We start from the raw sequence: 26,270 nt of genomic DNA, 5'->3' as shown, positions 1-26,270 counted from the left end.
CCTAACGGATTCTTCTGCCTCGCTCAGCAATTCTTTGCTGTGACTTCTATTTTTTTTTAAATATTATTTATTATAATTCTGGTGGTGACCAAGATTGAGTACTTGGACAATTCCAGGCAAATGCCCTGTAGTTTTACTTTACAGTGTTTGAGAAGGATGTTTTTTCTTGGACTATTGCAGAAAAGGAGAAGGGAGGTAAGCTGCTTCCCGTGATTGCCTCGGGAATCTACTGTGGGGCTGAAGTTGCTGTGCTCCTTGGTTTGGCAGCATGCATCTGCCTGTGGAACGGGTGGTCTGAAGATGTTTCTTTGGCTGTGTGCCCAGGGAGACAAGTGCCCAGCTGTTTCAAAAAAAGGGGATGAAATCAGATTTTTGAGCCCACTGGAGCATGAAGAGTATTTATAATTTTTGCTCTTGTTCTGAAGACCATAGTGTAATGTTTGTAGTTATGCTGGGAGGAAAGGTTTTGATTTCAACCAAGAAACAGCCCTCGAATACGTAAAGGTTAGAGCAGAAAATAGAGGATTTAATCCAGGAGCCAGCCTTGCTTGTAGGGATGCCATCCTTTGACTTCTGGCAATTGGAAGGTATCATTATTGAATAATTAACAAGCATTACAAAATAATATGTCACAGAGCTGTAATTAATACTGAACAGAAACTTGTTTTAATTATCTTCTTCTAGTGCTGTTTCAATTCTTCTTGCTCACAAGACAGGCAAAATAGATGGGCTTGTAAAAACTGACTAGGTCTCTTCAAGGCTTTGACATACGATGCAGATTTTAAAGCAGTTCCCTACTCCTTGGAGCTGTGAGCAGGTTTGGAGCGTGCAGCAGCACAGCTCGCCCCAGCAGAGTGGCGATTGTCTGCACCAGCTCCAGGCACCTGTTTTGTCTCAGATGTGTATGACACAGCATGAATGCCTACAGACTGCATATTTTCATATGTAATCATTAATTGTTGTGTATTTTATAGTGTGACAGGAGGAAACAATCTCTTTTTTTCTAGTACAGGAGTTTGATTTATACCTGGCCTCCAAGGCCGGCGTGTCCAGTGCTTTGCGTTTAGGGGAAGGTCCGTGCGTTTTGTTGTTGCTCAGTGTGTGCATATGTGCCTGTGTCTGGTTTGGTTTGCTGTGTCTTTAAGGTACAAAGCTTTGCCAGAGGAAAGACATGAGAATGTGTTCTCAGTACAAAAAGACAGCAAAGCCCTCTGTGCTGGGGAGAAAATCAGTTTTGTCAGATAAACTGAAACTGTGAAAACTTGCCATTCAGGGCTTGATTGCACATGGTCCATCCTTCTGTGTAGTATTTATAGGACTTCCTTGACACAGAAATCATACAATGAATAACTTTTCCCGAGAAAGGAGCATTTTCTTATTGTTGGGAAGAAATGTTCTGCATGATGCAATGAACACCTTTCGCAGATAAATGCAAGCTCTTAGAGTGTGCCTTTGTGAACTGATTAGGGTTTTCTTAAACTTTCCTTACAAAGCCGCTACAGCGTAGCGGTGCCGCATTCCCACACGCGTGTTGTGGGCAGTGCCAGAGCAGTGCACAGCGTGGGCTCTTCCCGCTGGGTTTGGTGTCTGAGTTGCACGCCCTTGCTGCACTGCTGCTGCGCGTCAGGCCTCTGGTGTTGGTGTGTCTGCTGATCTATGTGCACGTTAGGGTACCTCTTTGAAAGCAGATTTGAAATTGGGCTGGTGTGGCTTTTTGCATATTGCAGAAATGAACAGTGACACCACCTGACAGGCGCACCCCTTCCAGGGTCAACCTGAAACGATGCCAGTTGGTTCCTCATGGCTTTGTACCTGTATTCGAGCCCTGCAGTGGAACGCCACAGAGAATGTGCCGATTTATTGGAGTTTTTCTTTGATCAACATTGCAGCCATAGTGTTTCACCTCCTGCCATGAGGACTTGGGATAGAGAACTGTACCTGGAAGATTACATGAGAATTTGTGACCTAGATTTCTAAACTGGGCAAACCCAAATGCAAATTTATCCTTGAACATACTTAGAGCCAAACATACATGATGGGTGCGGGGGAGAAAGTGTGTGAAGAGAGGCAGTCTGCAGGTGTGTAAGCTACCCTGGGGTCAGGCTGAGCAGGTGTGTGTCTTACTTGCAAAGCTTTGGAAAGTGTTAGCAAGCAGCTGATGAAATCCATTTGTTGTTACAGAGGACTGTAAAGTTCTTCCAGATTCTCTGTCTTTGTGCTGGGTACAGTGAGTAGCAGCTGCTGTTGGGTCTGTAGTAGGTGACAGCATCAATTTGTTCCATGGTCTTCTCAGTAGATTGTAAAGGCTCTACCTCTGTCTCTGTGGGAATCTGGGCTTTCTTTGCTGAGATAGGTGGGACTTTGAATTCAATCAAGCTCACAGTACTTGAGCCGTAGACCCTCAATCCATGCGGTGGCTGATGCACCAAAGAGCATACATTGTGTGTGACAGATGTTGGTAAAACACACCGAAGGTGGAGTCTGGAAAATTAATACGCACACATTCAACAAGGAGCAGAATTTGGCGCAGAATTCAAACTCTCTTGTTACATGCAGTGGCTCAAAGCTTAAAATGTTGTTTTTGCATTAATGTTCCATTATTATTTTTAGTATCAGTGGCAATCAGTATGTAATTGGCAATGACCTCATGCACACTCCTGGGTACAGACTGTTCCTTCCCAGTTTGGGAGTATTTGCTTATTATTGCTGAATTGCAGTACATGGAGAAGAGGCCCCACAGTCGTTAACATTCTCCCTGCCAGGACTCTTATGTTGACTACTCAGTAGTTAACCTCTCTATGTATCTTCTGAGAACCAGATAAAGTTAGGACTGAAAATGTCTGTTTCTGGAAATCCTTCTCCTAGGCCTGTATTCTGTGATAGATACCCAGTGTGACAGCTGAGCCTTGAAATACAGTGCTACGAAGTGACGAAAAACCTCCAAAGGTTTCTTTATAGAGGCTATAAACTGAGTTGGCTTTTAAAAAAATAGAGGAAGATACTTTGACCTGATTCTGCGCTTCTCTGTGATAGTGGAGTGGCTTCCATTGGTGTCAGGAGCAGCAGTGGGTCATTTCTGAGCTACAAACACAACTTCCCATGAGAGGGGGACACCTTTTTAGACCTGAAGGAGGGCTGTGTCACTCCAGGGATGCCAGAGAAGCGTGTGTAAGATCACGCAGAAGGGGAGTGCTTTAACAGGGATGTAGTGGAAGCGCAGTTGGAGTACATGCTCTTGGGCAGCTTGTGTTGTGTTTGGGACTTCTAATATTGGGTAATTTTTATAGGGTAGCCTCCCAGATGAGCTGGCTTTGGATAGAGCCTCTTCTGATCTGTCTGTTTGAAGGAAAATTACTCTATTGCAAAGACCAAAATGGTGCATTCTGTAATGACGCTTTGTGTGTGTTCTGTGGATGAGATGAAGCCAATACAACAACAAAAATAGCAGTGTCAGGTGCTAGTTTGAAAATACTGCTTTCATCTTTGACTGTGGAAACATACAGGCTATATTAATAGACTCTGTTTCTATTCTGGTCCAGGTATAACCTTCCATTTTTTCAGTGTATTTAATGTAATTTGCAAGCATGAAAAGAGAGAAGAAGGTGCTACTAACGAATAGCAAGACAAAAGTTGAAATAGCTTGTTTGAAATAGCAAACCTGCTGATGTACATCCCATGGCACTGTCAGAACTAGAAATGCCTGATGTCAAGGTCGTCTTTCTCTGGGATGACTTTGTCCTGCCTTGAATGTCTCAGACATCCATGGCAAATAAAGAATCATAGAATGATTGAAGGGACGCTTTCCACTGGATCAGGCTGCTCCACGCCCTATCCAGTCTGCCCTTGAACACCTCCAGGGATGGGGCAGCCACGACTTCTCTGTGCAACCTGTGCCTGTGCCTCACCACCCTCACAGGAAAACATCTAACATCTAATCTGTATCTCCTCTCTTTCAGCTTAAAACCGTTCCCCGCCGTCCTGTCCCTGCACTCCCTGGTAAAGAGTCCCTCCCCAGAAAAGTCTGCCATTAATCCAGCACCATAAAACTTAAATATTGCAGAGCAAGTAGAACCCATCCTCCTGTAGCCAGCTGAAAACCAGATGTGCTGCTTTTGCTTCTACCCATGAACTTCACAAATGAACACAATTTATTGTCGGCAGCTGCTGCTTTATAAAGCTCTGAGTGCTGAGCTTCATTTCCCCTGCACTGCAAACATGTGTACGTTCTGCTGTCACGTATGGATCCTATCTTCAAGTCATTATGCTGTGAAAATTGCGCTCTGCTTTGGGGAAAGTTATTGAGAGAAATGCAGACTGAAAGTGGATGGAGATTTCTGGTTTTGTGGCATTTAACATTTGCGTCAACAGGTGTGGGATCTCACGAGGCTGGAATTTGACTGTCCAACTGTGATTTGTTACACATCCTTATTTTTCAGTATGTATCTATAGCTCTTGGCTGGTACAGTTGTTCTAAAGACTGTGCTCTATTTTTAGTCCTGCTCCTCCCAGAGAGATGTCTCTGCGGACACCGCGTGTCCTCTGTGGAGGGAAGGTTTTGTGGTCTTTGCTGTCCTTGTGGGCAGGGAAGAGTTACAGCCAAGCTTAGTTTTGTGTCTGCCTTTGAAGCGTTTAAAATTCATTTGTCTTTTCGAATTCCAGCATGTAGCCTTGGAAAAGCATTTCCCAGAGGGGAGCAAAGCACTTGAAGGAGGAAAACTGTTTAAAGAGGTGAACTTTACACCAGTAAATCTGCTGTTTACTTTACTTTTTTCTCCTGAGGTTTCTCCATGGCTTTCTACTGCTTTCTGTGTGGGTAGTACATCAGCCAGGTGGGAACGTTCTGCTTAAATACTCAGAGCTGTGCATCTTGACTGGCCTCGTGGGCATGGAGGTGATAGTATGGAGAGCGAAGATCCCAACCGAAACATCGCAGAGTGTCATATCAGATGCTGTTTGAAACAGGAACGGGCCTGAACCTCATCCTTTGAGGTTTTTTCAAGCTACAGAGCGGTTTGGGTGGAGCAGGAGGGCAGTGCCCTCCTCAGGAGATGCGAGTGACCGTGCCTGTCACTGGGTCAGGCCGGTGTCTCATTTGCGGGTCATAAGAATTACCAGGAAAAAGCAGCAGCAGGGAATGAACATCTCCTCTCCCTTCCTTTCCCCTTTATCAACGTGCCATTTGCTGTGCAGCTTGGGGGTTTAGATATGAGTTTTTTTAGCTTAAAGAGTTATTAGGAAAAACTTATTCACCAAAAGGACTGTCAAGCACTGGAAGAAGCTGCCCAGGGCAGCGCTTGAGTCGCCATCCATGGAGGCATTCCAAACGTGTATATGTCGTGCTTAGGGACGTGATTTAGTGGTGGAGTTGGCAACGTTAGGTCTGCTGTTGGACTTGATCATCTTAAGGGTCTTTTTCAACCCAAATGATTTTATGAGTCTATAAAAAAAGCTACTCTTTTTTTTTCTACTTAAAAGAAAAAGACCAAAAAAAATTAATTTGATGTCATGTGTCTCTTAAAAATTAGAAATAATTTTTTTAAAGATACATTCTCAACAAATGAGAAATATTATGTTTGGAGTTTTTGTTGTATGGACTTTTTTTTTAATAAACAACTTTGCATTCTGCTGTGTCTGATAGCTAAAGCTGCTTGTAGGCCGGAAATATTCATGGAGAGGAAATCACTTCAGTCATTCACAGAACCACATCTTCTAATGAATAAACTATTCAAACATTTCTCACTGCTGAGCTGTAGAGGTCAAAGTGATACTGACTCTCTGCATGGCCTGGGAAGTCATTATCTCCCCTCTCCTTGCTCTACAAAACCTGACTGTTAAAAAGCTCCTGGCAGAAGAGGTGTGAGAAACAATTAGCTTATGCTGGTAAAATGTTTTGAATACAAAATGTGGCTCATAGGTGCGAAGAGCAGCTCCCATCAGTCATTGCTAGTGGATACGGTCATTTACCATCCTCTGATTTTTCTTGGTTAGGTCTTTCACTAGTGGAAAGAAAACAGGACAGACTTAAAACATTTAAAACTTGTGTCCCCGCTAGCCGGAGGACTAGTTTGTGCAGCCTGAAAGCTACCCCTGGCTATCGTGACAGGTTCCCATTGGACAGTAATATATTAGAGCCCTCTCTCAGCTATGGATTTCTATTAGGAACCCTAACGGGAAGGTTTTGCACTATGTTGGATTGCAATTGACTTATGTTTTCATGTAATAAATACTTGTAATGTATGGAACATGACTATTTTCAGTAAGATGAGTATCATTTTTCTCCCTGTTTATAGGATGGCTATTTTTCCCACCGACCGAAAGAGAAAACGCGAACGGACAGCAATAATGAAAATTCAGTCCCCAAGGACTTTGAAAATATTGATAACAGTAACTTTGCTCCCAGGACTCAGAGGCAAAAACACCAGTCTGAGCTGGTGAAAAAACCCCTTAGCAAGCAAAAGGAGCACTTGCGAAAGAAACTGGAAGAGGATAAGATGAAGGAGAACTTACTGCTGGGGAAGAACTCCAATGAGGTGGTGCAATTCAGTGATCACCCCAGAAAAAACAGCAGCAGCACCACCACCAACAATGTGAAGGAGGTTCACTGGTCTCCCAGACAGCATCATTTAAAAAAAAGTGGAAACAGCTCCCCTGAACTGCGATACGACCAACCGCCAAAGTGTGAAGTAACGGGCAAGGAGGCGATCTCAGCCATATCCCGGGCTAAATCGAAGCAGTGCCAGCAGGAGATCGCAGAGGTGTACTGTCAGCACAAGCATGGGAACCTGATGCCGGAGAAGGTGACGCGTTTCTGTACACTGGAGGGTAAGTTGGCGGATGGTGAAGGAAAAGTAACACGGTGTCTTGGGAGAAGGTTTGTATGATTGAAATGGCCTTCTGCTGACAAAAGAGATGGCTTTATTGCAGCAATGTATAATGTATTTAGTCTGTGAAAAGAAGGGAGAGTTTGAGGGTGTTTCAAATAAGGATTTATATGGGTGTCACAAGATCTTTGGTAGAATCCTATAGAATTGTTTTTCACTTCACTTTATTTCCAGCAGACTTCTATTACACTGTGTCACTAGGTAGTCTGCTGCTACTCCTGTTTCTTTTGGTTCTTAATCTGCAGGCACAGACAAAGTCCTGTTCCTGTGCACAGGTGCTGCTTTTTGGAGATCAGAGAACAGCTGTGGTGAATTTTGGTACCTTATGCTAAGCAGTAAATGAGTGGTATTGCTGTTATGGCCATACGTGGCAATTTTTCTGGCACAGTAGTGTCCTAGATAACCAGGACTGCTAAGCTGACCTTTTCCTACTTTTCAAGAAGAGTGCTTTGTGTGCCACCATTAGCTATAAGCTTCCCTTATAGTGAAGTGCTTTTTTGGGGTTTTGGTTTTTGTTTGTTTTTTTTTTTTTTTTAAAACATTGATCAGTTGATCAAAGTAGATATTGATCAATGAATGGCATTATCTGCAGCAGCACTTGTTTATGTAGCAGACGGAATAAGCATCAGTGAGTACCACCCAGATGCCCCTGAGGTCCCGTGGGGCACCCCGTGTTTTGCAGACAGGGTTGCTCTAGGGTGGATATGGGAGCTTTGCTGGGGGGAAGTAATAAAGAGCAGCATATCGGATGGGACATGAGTTGCTTATGCAGGAGGCCCCAGTGTACAAGCAGATTGAGACATCAGGCCTGTGAAGGAGATTCAGACTTTGAAGTCACTTAAATGTCTGAATATAGGGCTATCAAGACAGAGATGTAGGAGCCCCAAAACTGAAGACGCCCCATGCCTACTCAAAGGCCTTATACGTATAACTTGATAGGTCCCTCAAGTGTGTGTTGTGGTCTCGGATCCCTCCTTCCAACTGCAGAACATAAATAATGCTGTTGTTCACTCACAGACTGGCTCCATCTCTCATGAAAAATGTCTTCATCAACTCCTAAGGTCCATTAAAAGAGTTAAACTTAGTTAAGAGATGATTGTGAAACTCGGGTCATCGGCTTTTGAGGATATAAGACACCTTGTTGTTACCCTCCCTAGTAGGGAAAGGTCTGGGTGGAGGTCTTGCTGCTTTGTGCATCAAAAAAGCTCTATGCCGTTTGTCAGCAAAAGTCGGATATCCGGGGACTGAGTATGTATTAAGCATGTGAGGGCTATTCCCTTCAGTTTGTTTGAAAAAACTTTTCCTGTCTGTTTTCAGCAGAGCTGTGAAGAGTAAATATTTATTCATTGAAGCAGCACATTCATCCATTATCCCAATATATAAATGTCTTCCCAATGCTATGGTTTCCATTGAGTTGTTATCCAGCATTTAATCCCCTTGGATCCTGTCTCAGCTGATCCAAACCACAAAGTTGCTAAGTGTAGCTATCAATCATGGACAGCACTCCATCCAGCTGGATTGTCATACGTGTTAAGTGATACCCTCACTTGGGTGGTTATCGATGGGAATAGGGTCTTACAAGCTGTTTCTTTTTTCTTCTAAGTATTTCATTGCTTCCAAAGGCAAAAGAAGTCAAATACGACTATCTTTAGTGTATAAAAGAAAGAATTGTTGGAACCAAGAGCGTTGTGTTTAGTAGCTGTTGGACTTGCAGGCATTCTTTCCATGAGAACAACCGGACACAGGTTGCAGTCCCTCTAAGGATGCTGCAGAGAAGCAGCACTGCTGAAGCAGCAAAACAGAGAGACGTAGGAGCTTTACCAGTTACCTGACTTGGAGAGCACGTGAGCTGGCATTTCCCAGCAAGCCTGTCCTGCAAACAGGGCACAAATGCTACAGACCAGAGAGGATTGGTGTCAAAGGCTTTACGTGTAGCCTTATCCAAGGTCATGGCTGAGATCAGAGCAACAGGCAGCTTGCAATTCACTGTTCACTCGTGAGGGAATGCTTGGAGCTCATCAAATTGTGTTTTGAGGGGAAATGCAGTTGGTGAAGGTAAGAGGGGATCAGAGATTAGATGAGGAGGGGGTAAATGCAAGTTGTGGACATGATCTGGAGATCAGCAACTTGGGGACAGCGTGGCAAATTGTTTCCTTAGTGGGACTATCTCCAGCCTGGTCCTAAACAGGCAGAACTAGAGACACTGGTTCCCCTGGTGTGCCAGACTTGCTTCTGCGCACCAAAGCTGTTGGTGGACCTGGACCAGCTGCCTAACTTCCTTATCTGTTATCATATGTGACCTTCCTCTTGTGTGGATGTACTAGGGAGAAGCAGAAGTTTCAGTGTCAATTCTTGGCTTTGAAATAAGCTTTGCTCTATACCTAGATAAACTCTCTGAGAAAGTTCAAGTAACCCGATCTGTGCCACATTTTCCCCAGCAGAATCCCTTATTACCATGGGCAGGAGCACAGTTTAGGATGCAATTATAATTGCGCAATTACACATTTCAACAAGCATACTAACGTTTCTTCTACTTGCAGTCTTCCTTCTGCAATGGAAAAAAAACCCAATTCTTATCCTCTGGCTGGATTCAGTCCCTGAATGATCTGTTCTTCACTCCTATGTGGATCATGGTAGTTTGAAACTCTGGATCCCTTGCCCTGCGAGTTCGCTGGGTATGCAGTGTGGTTCCTCGTAGGCATTGGCACCAGGTCTGTGAGTCATTGCAGGCCTGATGCCATGAACCCCTCTGGGCCTGCTTCTGCACGCTGCCGTATCCCCAGGGGAGACCCTGGCCTAATCTGTACCATTAATTACCCAACTGGATTTAAGCTTGATCCAGATCTGTGGCCCCAGATAGACCAAAAGTGCATAAGAGGGTTTTTTTGAGGGGCGTTTTCTAAGATGTGGTTCTGGCAAAAGTCTCTAAAAAGCAGAATGCCTCCAGTTAGCCTGATTTATTTCCCCTTGGCTCTTCTGTTGTCTTTTCTTAGTCTGTAAATCAAACGGGTTTTCTGCTACTTTCATCCTTGTAGGGTAAACCTAATGCATAAATAAAGTAGCAAAATAAACAAGCTGCCCTCATTCCATATCATTCATCAGCACCGAAAGAGTTCATTACAGATTAGACTGCTTTCTCCCTGGTTGCTTATTGCTAATGCTGCTCTGGCACACTGAAGCAAGGGATTTCAGTTTCTTACAGGCTGCTGAGAAGTAAATTTTCCATTTCATTTTAGAAAGCACAGCCTTCTTTAGGTTTTCAAACTGAGAAAAAAGGGCTCTGGATCTCTGTTTACTGAATAATACAAGTAATAGCAAACTGTGTGTCTGTAATGTTTTATCGGACTAATTCAAAGCACTCAACAGAAAGAGGTGTGATTTGCAGAAAAGGAGAGGGTAAGCCACAAAGATACCAAATACTTATGGAGTGGAGCAGAACAGTTCTTTGAGGTATGGAAACAAGAACATCCTCTCTATAATTTTTAAAGAATGAGAGCTGTAACTAAGCAAATACAGAATTGCATGTGCTCCATACGCATGTGCATGCACAGTGACATACAAACTTGTGGCTTGCTTAACTCTCACATTTTTAGCAGTGCTTTTTTAGACTCAGCGGGTTTGATGTAAAGGTTGTTGTACCCCAAATTTGTCTTTTTCTTCTGGTTTCAGGATTATCACATTGGCTGCTGCTGCTTTTCTGTACATTTACTCTGTCAGTGTGACAAAATTACTGTCATGAGCTATACAAGGTTTAAGGAGCATGTAAGAGCCACTGCACATGCAGCCAGACAGCATTTTAATTTGCTGCACCACAGATGACTCCAGTTGCAATAAATTTACTGCGAGTAGACTAATTGCAAAATAACCCTAATTGAGTAGTTATCAGTGAACAACATCCTTTGGAACAAAACTGCTTACAATTAATAGCATTTAAGCCATAGGCTGGTATTCTGCAGAACACTAAGATGTAATTACACCATGTACACAGATAATGTTCTGTTCTGGAAACCATGTTGCCAGCACTACTTTCATTACAAAGAGCCGTTTCAAGATTCAGTACTTGCATTTTGTGCAAAATGAGTTTATGAACTAAGTGGTGTGTCTTTCTTCTCCCCTTACATGCGTAGAGCAGAACCAGCTTTCACTGATAAGAAAATCAGTAAAACTGTGGCACTGTAAGGAGAAAACTGAGCTCTTGGGAAGAATGTACGTTGCCAGTGATTCTCAGATTATCTTTTATTATGGCCACATGTGCAAGTTCGGATAGTTAAAATTAGGATGTAAGTAGTGAAAAGACACTTGACTGTTTTTGCTGAAGAGGAACCCTGTGCCATTGTGTAGACGGGGACTGGAATTTATCATTTATGTGACAAAACGCATGTAAGTGCTAGACCCAAAGTGCACGTAAGCCTCTGTCAGCAGCCCGGATGCGTAGGCAGGTGTCCCGCCGGGGAGCTGCCTGCCTTGCTCTTGGGTAACTGGTGCGTTCTGGTCACTTGAAGGGATTGTTCAAGCAGCTTTGATGTAAGAGCTAACAAAACACTTCTCCCTGCTCACAGCTGAGTTGTTCCCTGGATAGAGGGCCAAACTAATGAGTTGTCCTCGGAAACCGCATCTGGCCAGTGGGTGAGAAACTGGGCGAGTTTCTTTGCAGAGGAAAGGTCTGTGTACGTCTTGTAAGGGAGCTGGTGTTTCTAGCAGTGTCCTTGTGGCACCCCAGGACAGGGTGATGCTGTTTGCCGCCTCCCTGCACACGTGGGCACAGCTGCAGTGTAGAGGAGAAGGGTGTTCCTCCAGGGTGGGTGAGCTTGTGGCGTTGCAAAGCTGAGGGATTCTTCTTCCCAAAATAAAGCCATTGAGCATTCCAGCTGGCGCTCTCAGCGCCATCTTGTGTTCTTACAGCTTTGGTTTTAGAACAAAATGAGTGAGGGGAAGACTGTTGGGTGTCTATGCCAATTAATCCTTTTGTTTAAATACAGACAATTCCTGTCTAGATCATCTGCAAGTTTAGAAGTGGGAAAATGAAATCAGACTGATATTCCTCTGTTTTTTCCCCCACAATGCTACTGTCTGCTCAGCTGTGGGTCTGGTGGCTGCAGAGTTGGTGCTGACAAGCCGGGGCAGCAGGCGTGCGTACAGACACCTTGACAAACGGTATCTGAAGGAAATGCCAGGAGCGATCCATGACGTGCAGAATGGAGGACGGGAGGGCTGGAAAATTTATGCTCAGCAGCCTTAGTTCTCACCAAGTCTCTGCTTTGGAAAATGATAGTTTTATGGAGCATTAAAGGGGGACCGTGGGAGAGGGTAATGGCTAAGTATGTCCTCGCTGCAAACCTCCTGAGAAGAGAGCCTGAGGGTAGCAAAAGCTCAGTGAATATTTTGCTGAAGATTACTGTGTATGTACAGAGATGAAACAAAAGTACTTAAGCGATTGCTAGTGCTTCCCAGCGATGCTGAAACTTGTGGGCAGAGTGTCGGGAGGAGGGAGTCAAATACAGCTGTGACTAGAGAGAATTGTTCATAGAGTGGTATGAGCTGGGGGAGCAAGAGCGGGGGAGGAAAAAACCCAACCCAAACCTCCAAATCTAGCCTTCCCCTACAGTAGGAGAACTTGAGCCATACTAGGCAGTCGTGGGATTTTTTAATATTAAAGGGGTGTTGGAGTTCTGGAGTGGACTCATAACTTTGATTTTAGTAGACAGACCTTTAAGAGGAAACATGGCAACTGATTCTCTTACTTTATTCAGTGCTAAGCAAGCAGTTGTGCAAATAAAATGCGCAAGAATACTGAACTGAGCTTGAGTTAAGGTTGCACAAGCAGCTTCAATATTATATTTTTTCCTAATTTGGCTTTGCAACCGTAACAACACTGTCTTACATTGTCATTGTTATGTACTCATTGCAAGCAGGCAATAGCAACTTTCAGATTTGTTTTTTGGTTTAGGCCTAAAATAGCACCACAAGGACGCGAGGGGGTCGCTGCATCTGACTTGCTAGAAATTTAGCTCTACTTTTCTTACCATTGCACTTGTCTAAGTGCCGTTACTTAGTGAAGCAATGCTGTGTTTTCACAGGAATCCACAGCTGATGAACTATTATTTTGAGTGTGGGCAGGTGGTGTTTCCCAGAAATTCCCCACTAGCTGTGACTCGAGGCTGCCGCAGTTTGATTTGAAGTCAGTGGCACTGACTGTATTACTTTTAAAATAGTTAAGGGGAAAAGTCTTGGCATCTAATTTCCTCCTTCTGAGTTGGAGCAAAGAATTTTCCTCTTCTGTGGCTTCTTGAAACAGATGCCTTAACTATTTACAGAATTTGTTATAGGATTAAGTATATGGTTAAAGGGAATGCACCCTTTTTCAGGCAGGTTTTTGAAAGCGTACGTTTATTTGGTGTATTTCAGGAGTCGCTGGGCTTTACGAGACCAGTGGAAGTTTTGTAATGTCTTTCCTTGGAAATGAGGAAGAGTTGTTTAAGGGATCTGCTCTGAATTAAAAAACCCACAGGTTAGGCGTCAGGACAATCTTAAAGAGTTTTAATGCCATTTTAAGAATCCAGATCATAATTTAGTTGCTTCTGTTGCAAATATTTCTTATGCAGAAGGTAGTTTTAAAACATCAGTCTTTTTTCTCCCTGAATAATCATGAATTCTATAGAGAAAATGAATGACAACAATCTGTAGCTGAGCAACCTTGGAAAAGATTTTGAAATTGCTCAATGTATATTTAGTCTTCCAAATAAATACTCGTCTTTGATAGTTTGAGAGTGTGTTAGAAGTGAATAGCTCTGATTCCCTGCTCTCACTATTGTAATATCCATGACATGTCACTGATTTATCAGATAGTTGTGTCAAAGAAGCTGTTTGTGATTGGCACCTTTGTAAGGAAGAACTGAGTACTCCCAGCTCCCAGCATCTACTTCTGTCACCATCAGGCTTAGTTTAATGCACAATTAATCTCTGAAGTATTGTATTTGCAGTTTTACTACAAAATAAGGTACTGATTTTAAAGTCTTAGCCCTACTGAAAGATCCATGGCAGAAGTCCATCATTTTCATTCTCCAGTTTTCTCATCAAACTCCAGGAAGGCCAGAGGATTTTCGGTGCTTTCTCCTAGAGTTTGCTGAAGATGGATCATCACTACCATCTCTTGTGCTCAAGGCTCACCTGTCAGTCACTGGAAGAATAATGAGAGATTTTAAGCCCAAAACCACAATTATACTGCATGAAACCCATTATCTATTAACTCAGACTCTGGGGTTTATTGAAAATAATTTGAATAGTGATTGTATATGCTTTCAAATTGTGAATTCTGTATGATTTGTTCTGTAGGAGTGAATCACTTGTTCATTTTTGAAAGAGCCGTTCTCCGTCATGCTGTTCTCGTGCTGTTGTGTGGCAGCGCTGCCAGGAGAGGATTGACGGTGCTCAGGTGGTGGTGTTACCCTGCTGCACCACCTTCTCTTATGCTGCTACAACCTTTCTGGGCGTTACAAGTTTTTCAAACAAGACCCTTCTACCTCCTAACGGTGTGCTCAGTCTCGACTGAGGAGAGTGGCAGCATTTAGGTTCTCAGCGGGTGGTACATGTTACCTTGTCAGTAAACATATAAAAGCTCAGTTCAGACTTGGGTTTATGTTTCCTCGTCATCATTACTGCCTATACACATGGCTGTGTTTTGGAGGGACCGTGATGTTCTCTACAGGCGGTGAAATTCTGTAAAAGCTTCAACTTCACACATTTTTATTTACAGTGGTATGAATACTGACTTTGAGTTATACTAGCAGTTGAGAGAAAAAACAGCCAAAAAAACTGTGTCCTCATGAATGAAAGGCTTTTATTTAGACACTTCTCTCCTTACATTGCATTATTTCTTGAGGAATCACCTCCATGGCAGATGAAGACTCTTGTAGGAGGAGACTCTTCTGACCTCTGTCATGCTGATGGGTTTTGAACTGGCTTTGTGAGTTTGAATTGGAAATCTTTATGGTACTGTAAAGATATCACATCATCTTCGTGTGGATCAGCTTGAAGAAGACGGTACTGTACAGAGCTCATCTCCTGCTTTCTTCCTATTTCTCTAGCTTTTATTTACTTATTTTAATGACCAGGTGTCCTTGAGGCATGACAGTCTGCAACAGTTGCAGTTCTTGTCGGGGAGAAGCTGTCTGTCAAAAGGATTTTTCTGTACAGATCTGGTTGAAAGCCTCACTACTCCACTGAAATTCAAGGCAGCCTGTGTGTAACTGGAACATAATTTCTTGTATTATTCTCTTTGTTGCAAGGTGATTGCTTCTCTTTTGTGAAGACTTTCTTTTCCAAACTAACCGTGAAGTGTTTTGTTGTTGAAATCTTGATTCGTTTGTATAACTCCTTAAAAGCTGTAAGAGAAATAGTTTGCTGGTGGGAATGCACCTTTGTGACCAGCTGTAAAGAGCAGCTTAAGCAGTCTCCCTGCTTAGTCACCTGTAGTTTTAATTGGAAATGAAGGTTTCTATCCAGCCAATGGATATTCTTGTGCAATGAAGTATTTTAAACCATGCTACTTTTAGACTGAGAAGTTCTATGTATGCAGTGCGTTACTGTGCTGCATAATATCATTGAGCTTGACAGCAGCATGACTAAACAGAAACATACATTTTCATGTTCTCCATCCATTTGTGGGCTGTGATTCATTCTGGGCAATTTACTGAGTAGTAGGGAGGAAAAGGGAATTTTAAAAGAGGAATTTACTGCAATATATGTCTTACCCATTTGTACCTTCTCTTTTGCATGGGATTAGGTGTAGGTGCTCTGAAAGAATGTCACTGGTCTGTATGTAAGTCTGTGAACAGGTTTGAGGATTTATCCCAAAGTCATTCTCTCTGTCCAAGAAAGAGTCATGTTCTTTGGTTGCTTATTCAAAAGCGTTGTGAGGAATATACTCCCTTAGAGAGGGCAAAGCTGGACGGGAGAACCCAGCTGGCTCCATTGCCCACCTCGGCAGTGTAAGCAAAGAGCTAATGAGAGATATATCTATGATTGTGAATAGAGCTACGGAGATTAATTAAGAATAATACTCATACATAACACTCGCTGGTTTCTCCAGTCCACAGTAGAGTGAGGCTACATGGAGCTAATGTGCTTTTGTGTGTAATTCAGCTGTTTTCTGCCAGGAGATGAACACAAACCCAGGCTTCCCATCAGTATTGAAAGCAGAGTGGGCTAGAGGTTTAACTGATGTCTGTTGTACTGGCTTTGATGATCTTGCATAAATCGTCTTATTTCATTTACCTTTGCTTAGGGACCTCTATTGGTGCACCTTAAAATGCCTCTTTGCACATCTATCTCTGTAATTTTAAGATCACCGAGGAGAAATAAGATTGTTTTGTTCTTCCAGGAGGAGGCAAAGATCAAGAAGAGAAGAGGTATTCGGGGCTGGGGACTCTTGTCTTACCAGTCAGTAGAAGTCTATGGTCCAAAGCAAAGCATGTCCATCCTGGGTTTTGGAAATAAGAACGGTTTTACAGCTGTTCTGATCCTGAAAATGTTCCACCAGTGGATCCCTGAAAAGCAAATGGGAAAATTACTTCTGTCAGGCTTCCAAAGAATACTACAAGGAGGCTTCAGGCATCTCTGGCATTCTTCACCTAGTCAGCAAAAAGGAAGTCTATTCAAAGTGGTCCACTTCTGCATTATCCTAATGAGAAATATCATTAGATTCAGCTCCATCATTTACAGTTAAAAGGCTACAGTTAACACTTAAGTTCACGTTTTCTTTTCTCTTGATTGTTTGTGTCCGTTTGTTAGGTATAATTTGCCAAACATAGAGAAAGGATGTACAGAGAAACATCTTAATGTTTTTCTTGATGTTTGCTTTCTATTGCTGCAGACAGCAAAAATTGAGGAAAGAAGGAGGAGTGATATTAGCGACCCCCAGTGCAAGCTTGAAATGGCTCAGGGAGTTATGCTGGAATCCATCCAAGCAGAAGTCTCATTTAGAGGAAGAGGAAAAAAACATTCTCTTGTTGTCCCTGTGATGAAAGAATATTTTCTAAAGTCTATTTTATATATATTGTCACCTGAGGAATGTGATTAGTTAGTGACCTCCCAACTCAAGAGTGACAGCAAGAAGATGCTCCACTCGCTGTATCATAAACCCACCATGTCAGTGCCAGCTTGAAAGTAAGCCCTAGGCTAGCATTGTGGAAACTTGGGCTTCATTCCCTGATATATCACAGGCTCGTTGGGACACCTCAGACAACTTGTGCCATGTGTAGAACAGGGATGAGAGGTACTTAACTCTATTGCATTTTATGCAGAGGAAAAAGAGTGTGTGGTAATATTGTTGTTAATTTGGCATTTAAGTGGATTTTAAATGCTGTTTATCAAGAGGCTTGGAAATAATTTTGTTATAAAATAACATTTTCTGAGATTCCTAAAGTACTAAACAAAAGTGTCTTTAAAGAGCGAAGCAGTAACAAAAATTCTCTGAAGTCCCTCAATTTAAGTGCTAAAATCTGTAGTTCGGTCTCTGAAAAACGCTGGTGTTTTTCCGGGAGGGTGGGACTGGACAACAGAAGTGTAGGTCCAGTGTGACTTCAGTGAATTTATAAACCACTCTCTGGTGGCAGATCTCCACCTTTGCACCACAGCAATGCACAAACAGGAAGTTGGAGGGAAAGTTTTCTGCTATGTGTCCCTTCAGTTTTTATCTGTTCGGTTCAGCAGCTTCAGCCGTGTACAGGAACACGTGTGCGGCGGGTCCTGGTTGCTGGCTATTGTAAAAAGCATCCGTTGTTCAGTGTACCACTCGATTGCTTCTGCAGTAGAGACACAGGAAAAGCACCACAGTAACTTTGTCTCTTGATCTGGCAGCTGTGAGTCTGGCTGATGTTGGCACCAAAACAAATCCCTTCCCTTTGTTTCAGGGTGCCTAGGAAGGAAACTGTGATTTTAATTATCATATATTTCAAAGAGTGCCTGGTGCTGTATTTTCCACAGTAAATTTCCTAAGGTAACGTGACAAAACAGTAATTTTTCATTATGAATCAGCTATCCATGAAAGATTGGATTTAGGTCAGTATTTATTACCCTACAGAATTGAAGCCAATATTTAACATAACGTCAGCTATCTTGATATTAGGGAATTTTAATGGCTCTACAATTTCATTCAATGATGAAGTTATTTGAATCATGTAGTATATGTCTGGACAATTTGACGTACAGAGCCTTGAGATGAAAATCAGATAAACATGGAAAATGGTGATTGATTGGTGGAAAGCTGCAATAATGTCTGCCCTGATATACCTTTTATTGTTAAATTATTTATCTAATGCAATCTCTTACACTTTTAGGAGTCTTTAAGTTGGCATTAAATCGATGTTTAAATCTTCACAGTCAGAAAGGCCTCATAACTCAAACTGATAAATATCTTCTAACATATCAGGAGGAATAATGATCCATCTTAATATCTGAAAGTAGGAAAGATATTATTCTTTCCATTTGCTATGAATCCCTGTAGTAGGACTGAGCCATAAACCAGAAGAATTAAGATTAGGAGACAGAAAGAAATATTACAAAGAAAAAGTATAGTAGCAGTTTGTCTGGGGAATAGAGAGCAAATACTGTTTGCTTTGAAAGATAAGTAAAAATTTTAACCAGGACTGAGCGGAACAAACTGAATTGGCATTCACATGCTGGCAGTCCTGGAGGGCACATACAAATCCTTCCAGAAGTCTGTGGAGTGGCTCATTCTTGGAGGGGAAAAGAAGGGCCACAATTACTCTGTCTGCAAAGATGTATCGAGCATCTACTGTTGATGCCTAAGCCTACCTTTGACTGATGGTGCTCAGAGCGTAGAATATGCACGGGGGATCAGTGGAATAGAAACATATGGCCTTGGAAGAGCTGGAAACAAAACCACAGGATGGCATTTGGATATGTGCCTTAGAGCTAGTGGGTAAGACTGATCTCATGCGAATGGCCATCGACACAGCCCACGTACTATGAAGCCTTGGTGTACTTGTGCTCTGCTCTGCTTGTCCTCTCACATGTGTCCTCTTGCCTAGAGTTTGCCTGAATACATATTAATAATTCTGTATTGCATTGTCCAGAAAACAGTATAGATAATTCTTTTTTTTTTTCTCATCTGCCGTGTGGCAAGAGCCTGGTTTATTTATCTAGAAGGCAGATTACAGAGTCAGTAAGCACAACTGAAGCTGTCCTTTTGCTGTATATATACCTGTTTAAACACTAGAAAGAAATATTAGGTACAGTCAGTAGGCTAAAAAATGAAATCCTTATTCAGATGGTAACTAAACCTACTGAAGAGTGAATGGGAAGTGCAAGTTCTTTCCCACCTTAAAGGCGGTGATATTGTTGAATAACAGTGATGGAATTTTCTTTGACTAGTAGGAGGCTTTTTTATTTTTTGAGGTGGAGATGGATGAATAGATCTCCAAATGAGTTTTCATCTTAAAGCGTTACAAATTTCTTTCAACGTATATGTAAAACTATCCATCTGCAGAAGCGTAAAGCTGCCCTAAATAAACCTTCAAAACTTTGAGCGTATCCAGAATTCAAGCAAAATGTGAAAATCTTGCGTCATCGCTGAATAATACACTTCAAAGCTGGTGAAATGCATTTCATAATTTTCATAAATCTTGAGTAGAAATAATTGTAATTTGACAATTTTCATTATCGTAGTTGAGAACTGAAAATGATAACTGTTAGCTGGCCTAAATTCACGTAGCTTCAGTTGGATAAAGCAGTGAACCAAACCAACCCTGCAGTTTTTCTAGGATGCCATCATCTTCCTTTCAAACAGCATTTGCCAGTGCTGAGTCAAAATGCAGAAAATCTTACGTTTCTTCAGATTAATTGTATTAAGCTAGACTGGAAATTGCATCATACTACACAGTAGGCATTTAGTATCCCTAAAACTTCAAGCTTCAAAGAGCACTTTCCCCAGCAGTTCAGGCTCCCTACCTGGCTTGTTTATTGCTTTGAACATGCAGCTATACTTTTATGGTTCTTAATCATCCATAAAGAAATTCAGCTGTTATTTAAAACGCTCTGTTGGGAAGTTATTAATTAATAATGTATCAGCAAGGCAGCAAGAAGGCAGGTAAAAATGCAGTTAGACGTATTCGCTGAGTCTCTGCTGTCTTCAAAGTTGTGTTTCTGTCTCCTTTCCCCAGGTTTAGCTCACTGGCGTGCCTTGACTCTGGATTCTCCTCTTCATACTCCAGGCACTTTCTTTAGAAAACACTGACTGATGCATGAATATGTCCATGATGAAAAGTAAATCAAAATGCACGTTAGTGTGCTGGTGTGGGTTAACGTTATTTCAGTGCCAGAAAAAAAGTCAGGGACTCACAAGAAGAGAACACAAAACCACTGAGTAATCTCTTTGAAATGCAGAAAGTTTAAGGCTAAGTTTAAAAGGGAGGGGAAAAATCTTTGAACCATTGTATATTGCTGAAGATAATTTAACCTTTGAGGTGTGTGCTGTAGCTAACAAATGCGGTTTATAGACAACACTGTCTCCCCTTACTGACAGAGCTGGTGAGGATGTGCAAGACAGGGCAGACCTGCTGGAAGTGGGGATAGCGTTAAACCAGCGGAATGCTGCTGCTTTTGAAGAGAAAGGGTGAGCTGTTTGGGGTAGTCCCATACCCACTGCTGGCTCTGAGTTGAGCTCCATTTAGCACTATTTTGTTCACATTTGACTTTCATGCTGATTACCACGTTTGCAATGCATCCTGGTTTTGTGTTGTAATTGGTAATCTGGAAAACTTAACTTGGTGTGCAAGATTTAATATTAGTCGCTACTGTCGTGCTGACAACGAATTAGCTTTTTGGACTCCATCATATGTTCTCAGCAGGCACATATGTAATTAAAAGGAACACACGTTGGGTTTCATATTAACACTCAAATTACCTTTGGCAAAAGGTCTCTGTGTTCTTTTGGGATTATACACACAGGCAATGTAATTATATTGTCAGGTGTAATTGTTATTTTTAAATGCTTCTTCGTTTAACATCATATTAACTGTCTCCATGCTAGTTGACTTTTGGATTTGGGGAGTGATTTTGTTCTAATAAAAGGGTAGCTAGCAAATTGGCATTCTATTTCAGATGTTGTCTTCAGCTCTGTGAAAGGTGTCCTGTCGAACAGTAAGTATTTGGGTCCTAAGACACTGGGTTATTTTATATAGAGTAATTTCAAGAATGAGAATTGTTTTTGCATTAAGGAGAAGATGGTACTGTGATAGTCAGGGTGTTAAATACACTGCTTTTTCTTTTTACTTTACCTGTTCTAAAAACTCTAGAATCTCTCCCAAGCATCCTGAGCAGGCTGCCTTGGTCTGTATTTTTGACGGGGGCGGGTGTTGGGTTCTGCCCTGTCAGTCTCATAGGAGAAAGGGAGAGAATAAGTGGTGCGCGTATGGATAAACACTTTGCTTTCTAGCAGTGCCGTCTTGGGAACTAATATGAAGAGATTTCTCATCATTCTTCTAATGTCAAAATAGAGATATTAGAAAAGAAAATGTATTTGAAGGAGATTGTAGCTTGGTTGTATTTGATTCTTTCAGCTAGAACAGGGAATTGTTAAGGAAGCTCAACGTTAATCTGCATTTGTATAGATCAAGAATTCTTCAGAGCTGGAACAAGAGCAAATTGAGCACAATTTGGCTCAAGACATGCTAATTCTCTTTTTGATACTAATTTTACACTGTCGATTCTCCATTGATTTCAGATGGGTGACTCCTGCTGCTTAGAGGGAGATGGACTGAAATGAATTCAGATGATGAACTGAAAAGAGCTATGTTGCTACTGCTCATTAACTAACTCCTTGTCTTAAAAAGTAATATCTATCCTTAGCTACAATTAAAAATAATCTTTGAGGGCTTTTAGCTTTTAAGCTGTGAGAGAAATGGGTTCCTGATAGTCCATAGACACAGAGAATTGTCCGTAGCAGCTGCTGCAATAATAATTGGAGCCCTTGCTGTAACTGGAGACCTCAGTGGTTCCTGATTGTCCAGTGCAGTGATTTTGTACCTTTCTGTACTTGAGGTTCTAGCTTCAGGCCCCTCGCTGATCCTGCCTTTGCAGGTAGTGAAGTGTAGAACTATTTTTGCAACCAAACGTGTTGGACCTTTTTTCCTTGTGTCTGTTTTCCCCTTCCACCTTTGCCTCCTCCTCTTCCTGAGGATGCTTAAAGTATTATTTGTGAGATGGAGTGGCTTAACCCACCCCACATACTGGTTCAGTTGCTGTCGTTTAGGTGCTCAGTGTCTGAGGGCTGTGGGCACTTGCTGTCCTGCCTGGGAGCCTGCGGCCGATGGCAACCAGCTGGCAGCCAGGGAGCCTTTTGGTGGTTACTGCTGTGCTCTGCCAATATCTCGTATGTTCCCTGGTCTCTTTTTTAAACAAACATGCCATTTCACAATCTGTGAGATGTTTGTTGTCTTTCATACTTTTGCATCTCCTAAATTAGTTTTGCTTAGCAGTTTTGCTGCCAGTTGATGATTTTTATGTCCAACTATACCACAAAAGCCAAGTTGTGAATTAATTTGTTTAGTTTGGGGTTCCTTCTTTTTCGAAGAGGAGGAACTGAATTACATCTGAATGCAAGATTTATTTATTTTTTTTTTAAGCCCCCTGTTGTGATGGGGATGGTCAAATAGCTTGTGTATGAGTGAGCAGGTGGCAGGAAAAAACCCAATTATATTGGGAGCCAGTGCTATTAAATTACATCTAGAGCTTCAAAGCATTTTTTAGCACTTGCTTTATCTAATTAAAATGCATAACTGCTTGGATATGTGCCCTGTCTCATAGTATGCTGCACCAATAAGTTATTCCTAGAGATCCACACTAATAATACATCATGCCAAACACCCCAAATTCAGTGGTGTGGGATAAGATGCGCAGAAGCAGAGCCTTTCTGAAGGCAGGATCCTGCTAAAATCCTGCCAGCACATGGGCAGCAGTGTTGGAATGGCAGGATCAGTCCCAACTGGAGTAAATAGAATATACCTGGAGCCAAATTTAGTGCCTCTGACCGCTAGCATGAAGCGGAGATTTGCAGAATGGGAAGGCAGAATTTGAGGAGCAGAGCTAAAATAATTTTAGAAATACTATCCGTTGTTGTTTTTGTTTGTAGGAGGTCAGCATTATTTTTCTTTTTTTAAAACATTGCGCAGATATTCATCTTTTGTGCTATTGAGTGGACTCTGTTAAAGCAGCTTCTTGGCATCCAAGGGCATCGTGGCTTTGTTAAAATCTGAGAGAAATTAATAGCTCCAGTTTATAAATCATGATACCATTGCAAGAATGTATTTCACATGCAGATTCTTCCTAGATGCTTTTAACAGCAGCCAGTAACTTATTTAGTCAATAAAATTATATTTTCTGCACATCAGGATTTTTTTAACAACAAAACTGAAATGTCTAGTGAAATACAGAAAAATCGCTTTATTTTGCTTTTGTTGAACGTTTTCCATTGCCAGCAATTTGATTTTTGTTTGTTTTCCTCCAGTGGTGTATTAGTGGAATCTTTTTTATACTGCAGTGGGGTAATAGAGTGAAAAGATAGGACTGCTTTTATTCTTTTGTCCTAAGTGTGTTGTCACAAACCCGGTGGGTTCAGGAATTACTGCTGGGTTTTGTCGTTAGCTGGTTGGTTTCCCCAAGTTTCAACCCTGAGCTGGGGATTCCCACTCTGAATAGGCTGCTGGTTAGTCCAGAGAGCCAAGCTGGAAAAAACTCTCTTTTATTAGAACATTTTCTTAGGGCTGTAATGGTACAGGTACCTGTAGATAGTAGTCAGTCTTGGTTTTTGTGGTTACCAGGAGTGTTACCTCCCCAAATGCTGTTGAACTAAGGTATAAGATGCAAGGGGAGTGAATAGTCTTTGCAAGGAATATTTGTCTGTTGTTGGATCTGCTTTATATTACCTCTGAAGTTCAGTAATGCCACTGAATATAGTAAAAATAACTTAATGCTCACTTAGAAGGCATTTTGTATTCACCCTAATAACACTGATCATGATGTGCTAATTGGCTGTTAATTGATATGATAAATATTATTATTAGGAAATTCATTCTAATTCAACATTAATTAATTTACTGTTGCTTTGAGTGTTATTTATTCATGAGAGTCCGTGGGAAAAGGGTGAAAATGCTTGGCTAACACACTCCAGCAAAACTACAAATAATTTAGATTTGTCTCCCAGGACTGCTACCATTTCCATAATTAGAATAGGCAGAAAAGCAAGCTTGTTACCGAGATTATTGGCCTGCTTAGATAAGTATCGCAGTAAATTAAGTTTAGTGTGTGTTGCAAGTACAGTATAACGGTATCTGATAATTAGTCGGTCATTTGCAAATCATAAAAATGGTTGCAGTTCCTGCATGAGACTGGGTGGGAGACACAAGGAAGTTTTTGTCTTAAATGTGGCGGGCTGCTTCAAGCCAAATGCTGCCTGACTTTGTTTGAAATGTAGTGGGTATAAATGTGCTGTTGCAGTGCACACACGTGTATGTGCGTACGCAGAACCTGAAGTTCCGTACTGAGATTGATTTGGAACAGTCTTGTCTTATCCCTACTGCTGTCATGGATTTTGTAATGCAAAAAAATCTGTTGTTGTTCTCAAAGTCCTTACACTTCCTCCAAAATGTGTGAAAAATGACCATAAAGTTGTCTGGTGCGAGGCATCTTTCTGGATTTGCTTAACATGATACGTGCCCCAGTGAGTTCTCGAGTGAGTCTTGGAAGTGGTGCACGCAGCAAGAATGTTAAATAGCTATAACAGAAGGATGATAAAGCTGGAAATGGTGGGTTGGAAATGTTTTCTTTCAAATTCCAAACCAGAAAATTATCTTTTTTTTTTCCCTTGGGGAAAACAGAAACAATTGATCTTCTTATGATGCAGCTCTGAATATGAAACAGTCATACGTGTGTTCTCTATCTGCCTTCCTTCTTTCATGCACTTTACTCTTCTGTTCGTAGACAAGGCAGAAATCTCTCCACTACTGGGTTTACAGCAGAACTCAACCCAAATCTGTAATGACAGCGAGTTTCCCTTTTTGTATGAACTTCTGCAGGGATGCAGAACTGCTTCTCAGTTCACAAACTCACTGTCGAGAAACTCCCAGGGATCTCCTGAAGGGAATTGTCCATCTGTAAGGCAGTGGCTCTTTTCCTCGGTTTGCCCTATGCCCATACTGTTACCCTCTGAAGAGATGAGAGCGGACTCCAAGTGCCCACATCAGCAGTCCCTTTGTTCCTGGCGAGGGCTTCTGCTCAGCATGGAGAGAACATTACTGAAATCTGTCTCTTTAATGTCGAGTGAACTAGTCATTGAGTGGTTGTACGTTGTGTCTCGCTGCTTCCTGCCTACCTGGCATTGATTTTTGCTTATGGGTTACTTGGTCATATGAACTTACAGAGGATCAGAAATTGCTTCTGTAATTCATGGTAGAGTCTGAGAGTGAAAAATACTAGAGCAAGGTTGTTGAGATAAAACATTACTGCAAAAGAAGTTGAATATCCACTTTTCGATAGCAGCATAATTTCTGCCATTTCATCCGAAGTGCTGAATGCTCTCAGATAAAAGTATGGGTAACAGCAAGTTTAAGGAAAGCTGCAGAACATAACCACTGACATTTCATTTTGTAAACCATTAACATCTTTCTTGAGTCTCTGTGCCCTGGAGACAGTTGCACAGATCATCTCAAATTATTTCAGCTCTCCTGCTTTGCTGAGCAAGTTAAAACTCACTAAAAGAAGCCACATGTATGACCAGTCATGTTAATTATCTTCATCAGGAACTGCAGGAAGACTGACCATACCTTCTCAAGCCCGACGGCAAATGGGGCACTTGCTGTAATGCATTGCTGGGCTGTAGCTCCAACAAGAGTTCTGGGAAAGTCCAGATAAATGTTGCTGTTACTGAGCCCTCAGACAACACTCAGCTCCGGATAGTCACTGCTAAATTGCTCAGTGAAGTTCTTTGTTGTTTTCATATAACTCCCAACTATTTCTTTTACTAGATCTGTTACTAAAATCGGGTTTTCTAAGTGGAGGAATGGTTTGGTTTTTAGTCTTGTCGCCATTTTAACAATGCAAAACTATTTTTGCTCTAACCAAAATGGAAAACATTTTCAGACAAAAGCCAAACCTGGCCCTTTTCAACCTGCAGTGTTGTTATGAATTGTGAGCAATTGAAAAGAAGGAGCTTATAGTGGAAATCTTGAGTTCAGCAACTACCACTCAGCTGGGCTGCTTCAGAAATGATCCTGCTGAAGGGAATGGGGCTGCTCCTGCGAGTTTAAGTAGGGACTGAAGAGCTCTGCCTCTTCTGAGTGATTATGGCTAATACTCCTGCTTTAATAGCAGGGC

General features: G+C 41.8%; 1 protein-coding gene across 2 annotated transcripts in view; it reads left to right on the top strand.

Annotated features, from left to right (window-relative positions):
- XYLT1 (xylosyltransferase 1) overlaps nt 1-26,270 on the top strand; it is a 171,283-nt gene that overhangs the window by 73,943 nt on the left and 71,070 nt on the right. For both annotated transcript variants that reach the window (XM_054080473.1, XM_054080474.1), the window contains exon 2: nt 6,291-6,822. In XM_054080473.1, the coding sequence (XP_053936448.1) occupies nt 6,291-6,822 (532 nt within the window). The remainder of the gene's footprint in view (nt 1-6,290; nt 6,823-26,270) is intronic.

The sequence above is a fragment of the Cuculus canorus genome, chromosome 15, assembly GCF_017976375.1.
Source record: "Cuculus canorus isolate bCucCan1 chromosome 15, bCucCan1.pri, whole genome shotgun sequence".
Taxonomy (NCBI): domain Eukaryota; kingdom Metazoa; phylum Chordata; class Aves; order Cuculiformes; family Cuculidae; genus Cuculus; species Cuculus canorus.
The sequence above is the reverse complement of the archived record's forward strand: the minus strand, read 5'-3'. Positions and strand labels throughout refer to the sequence as shown.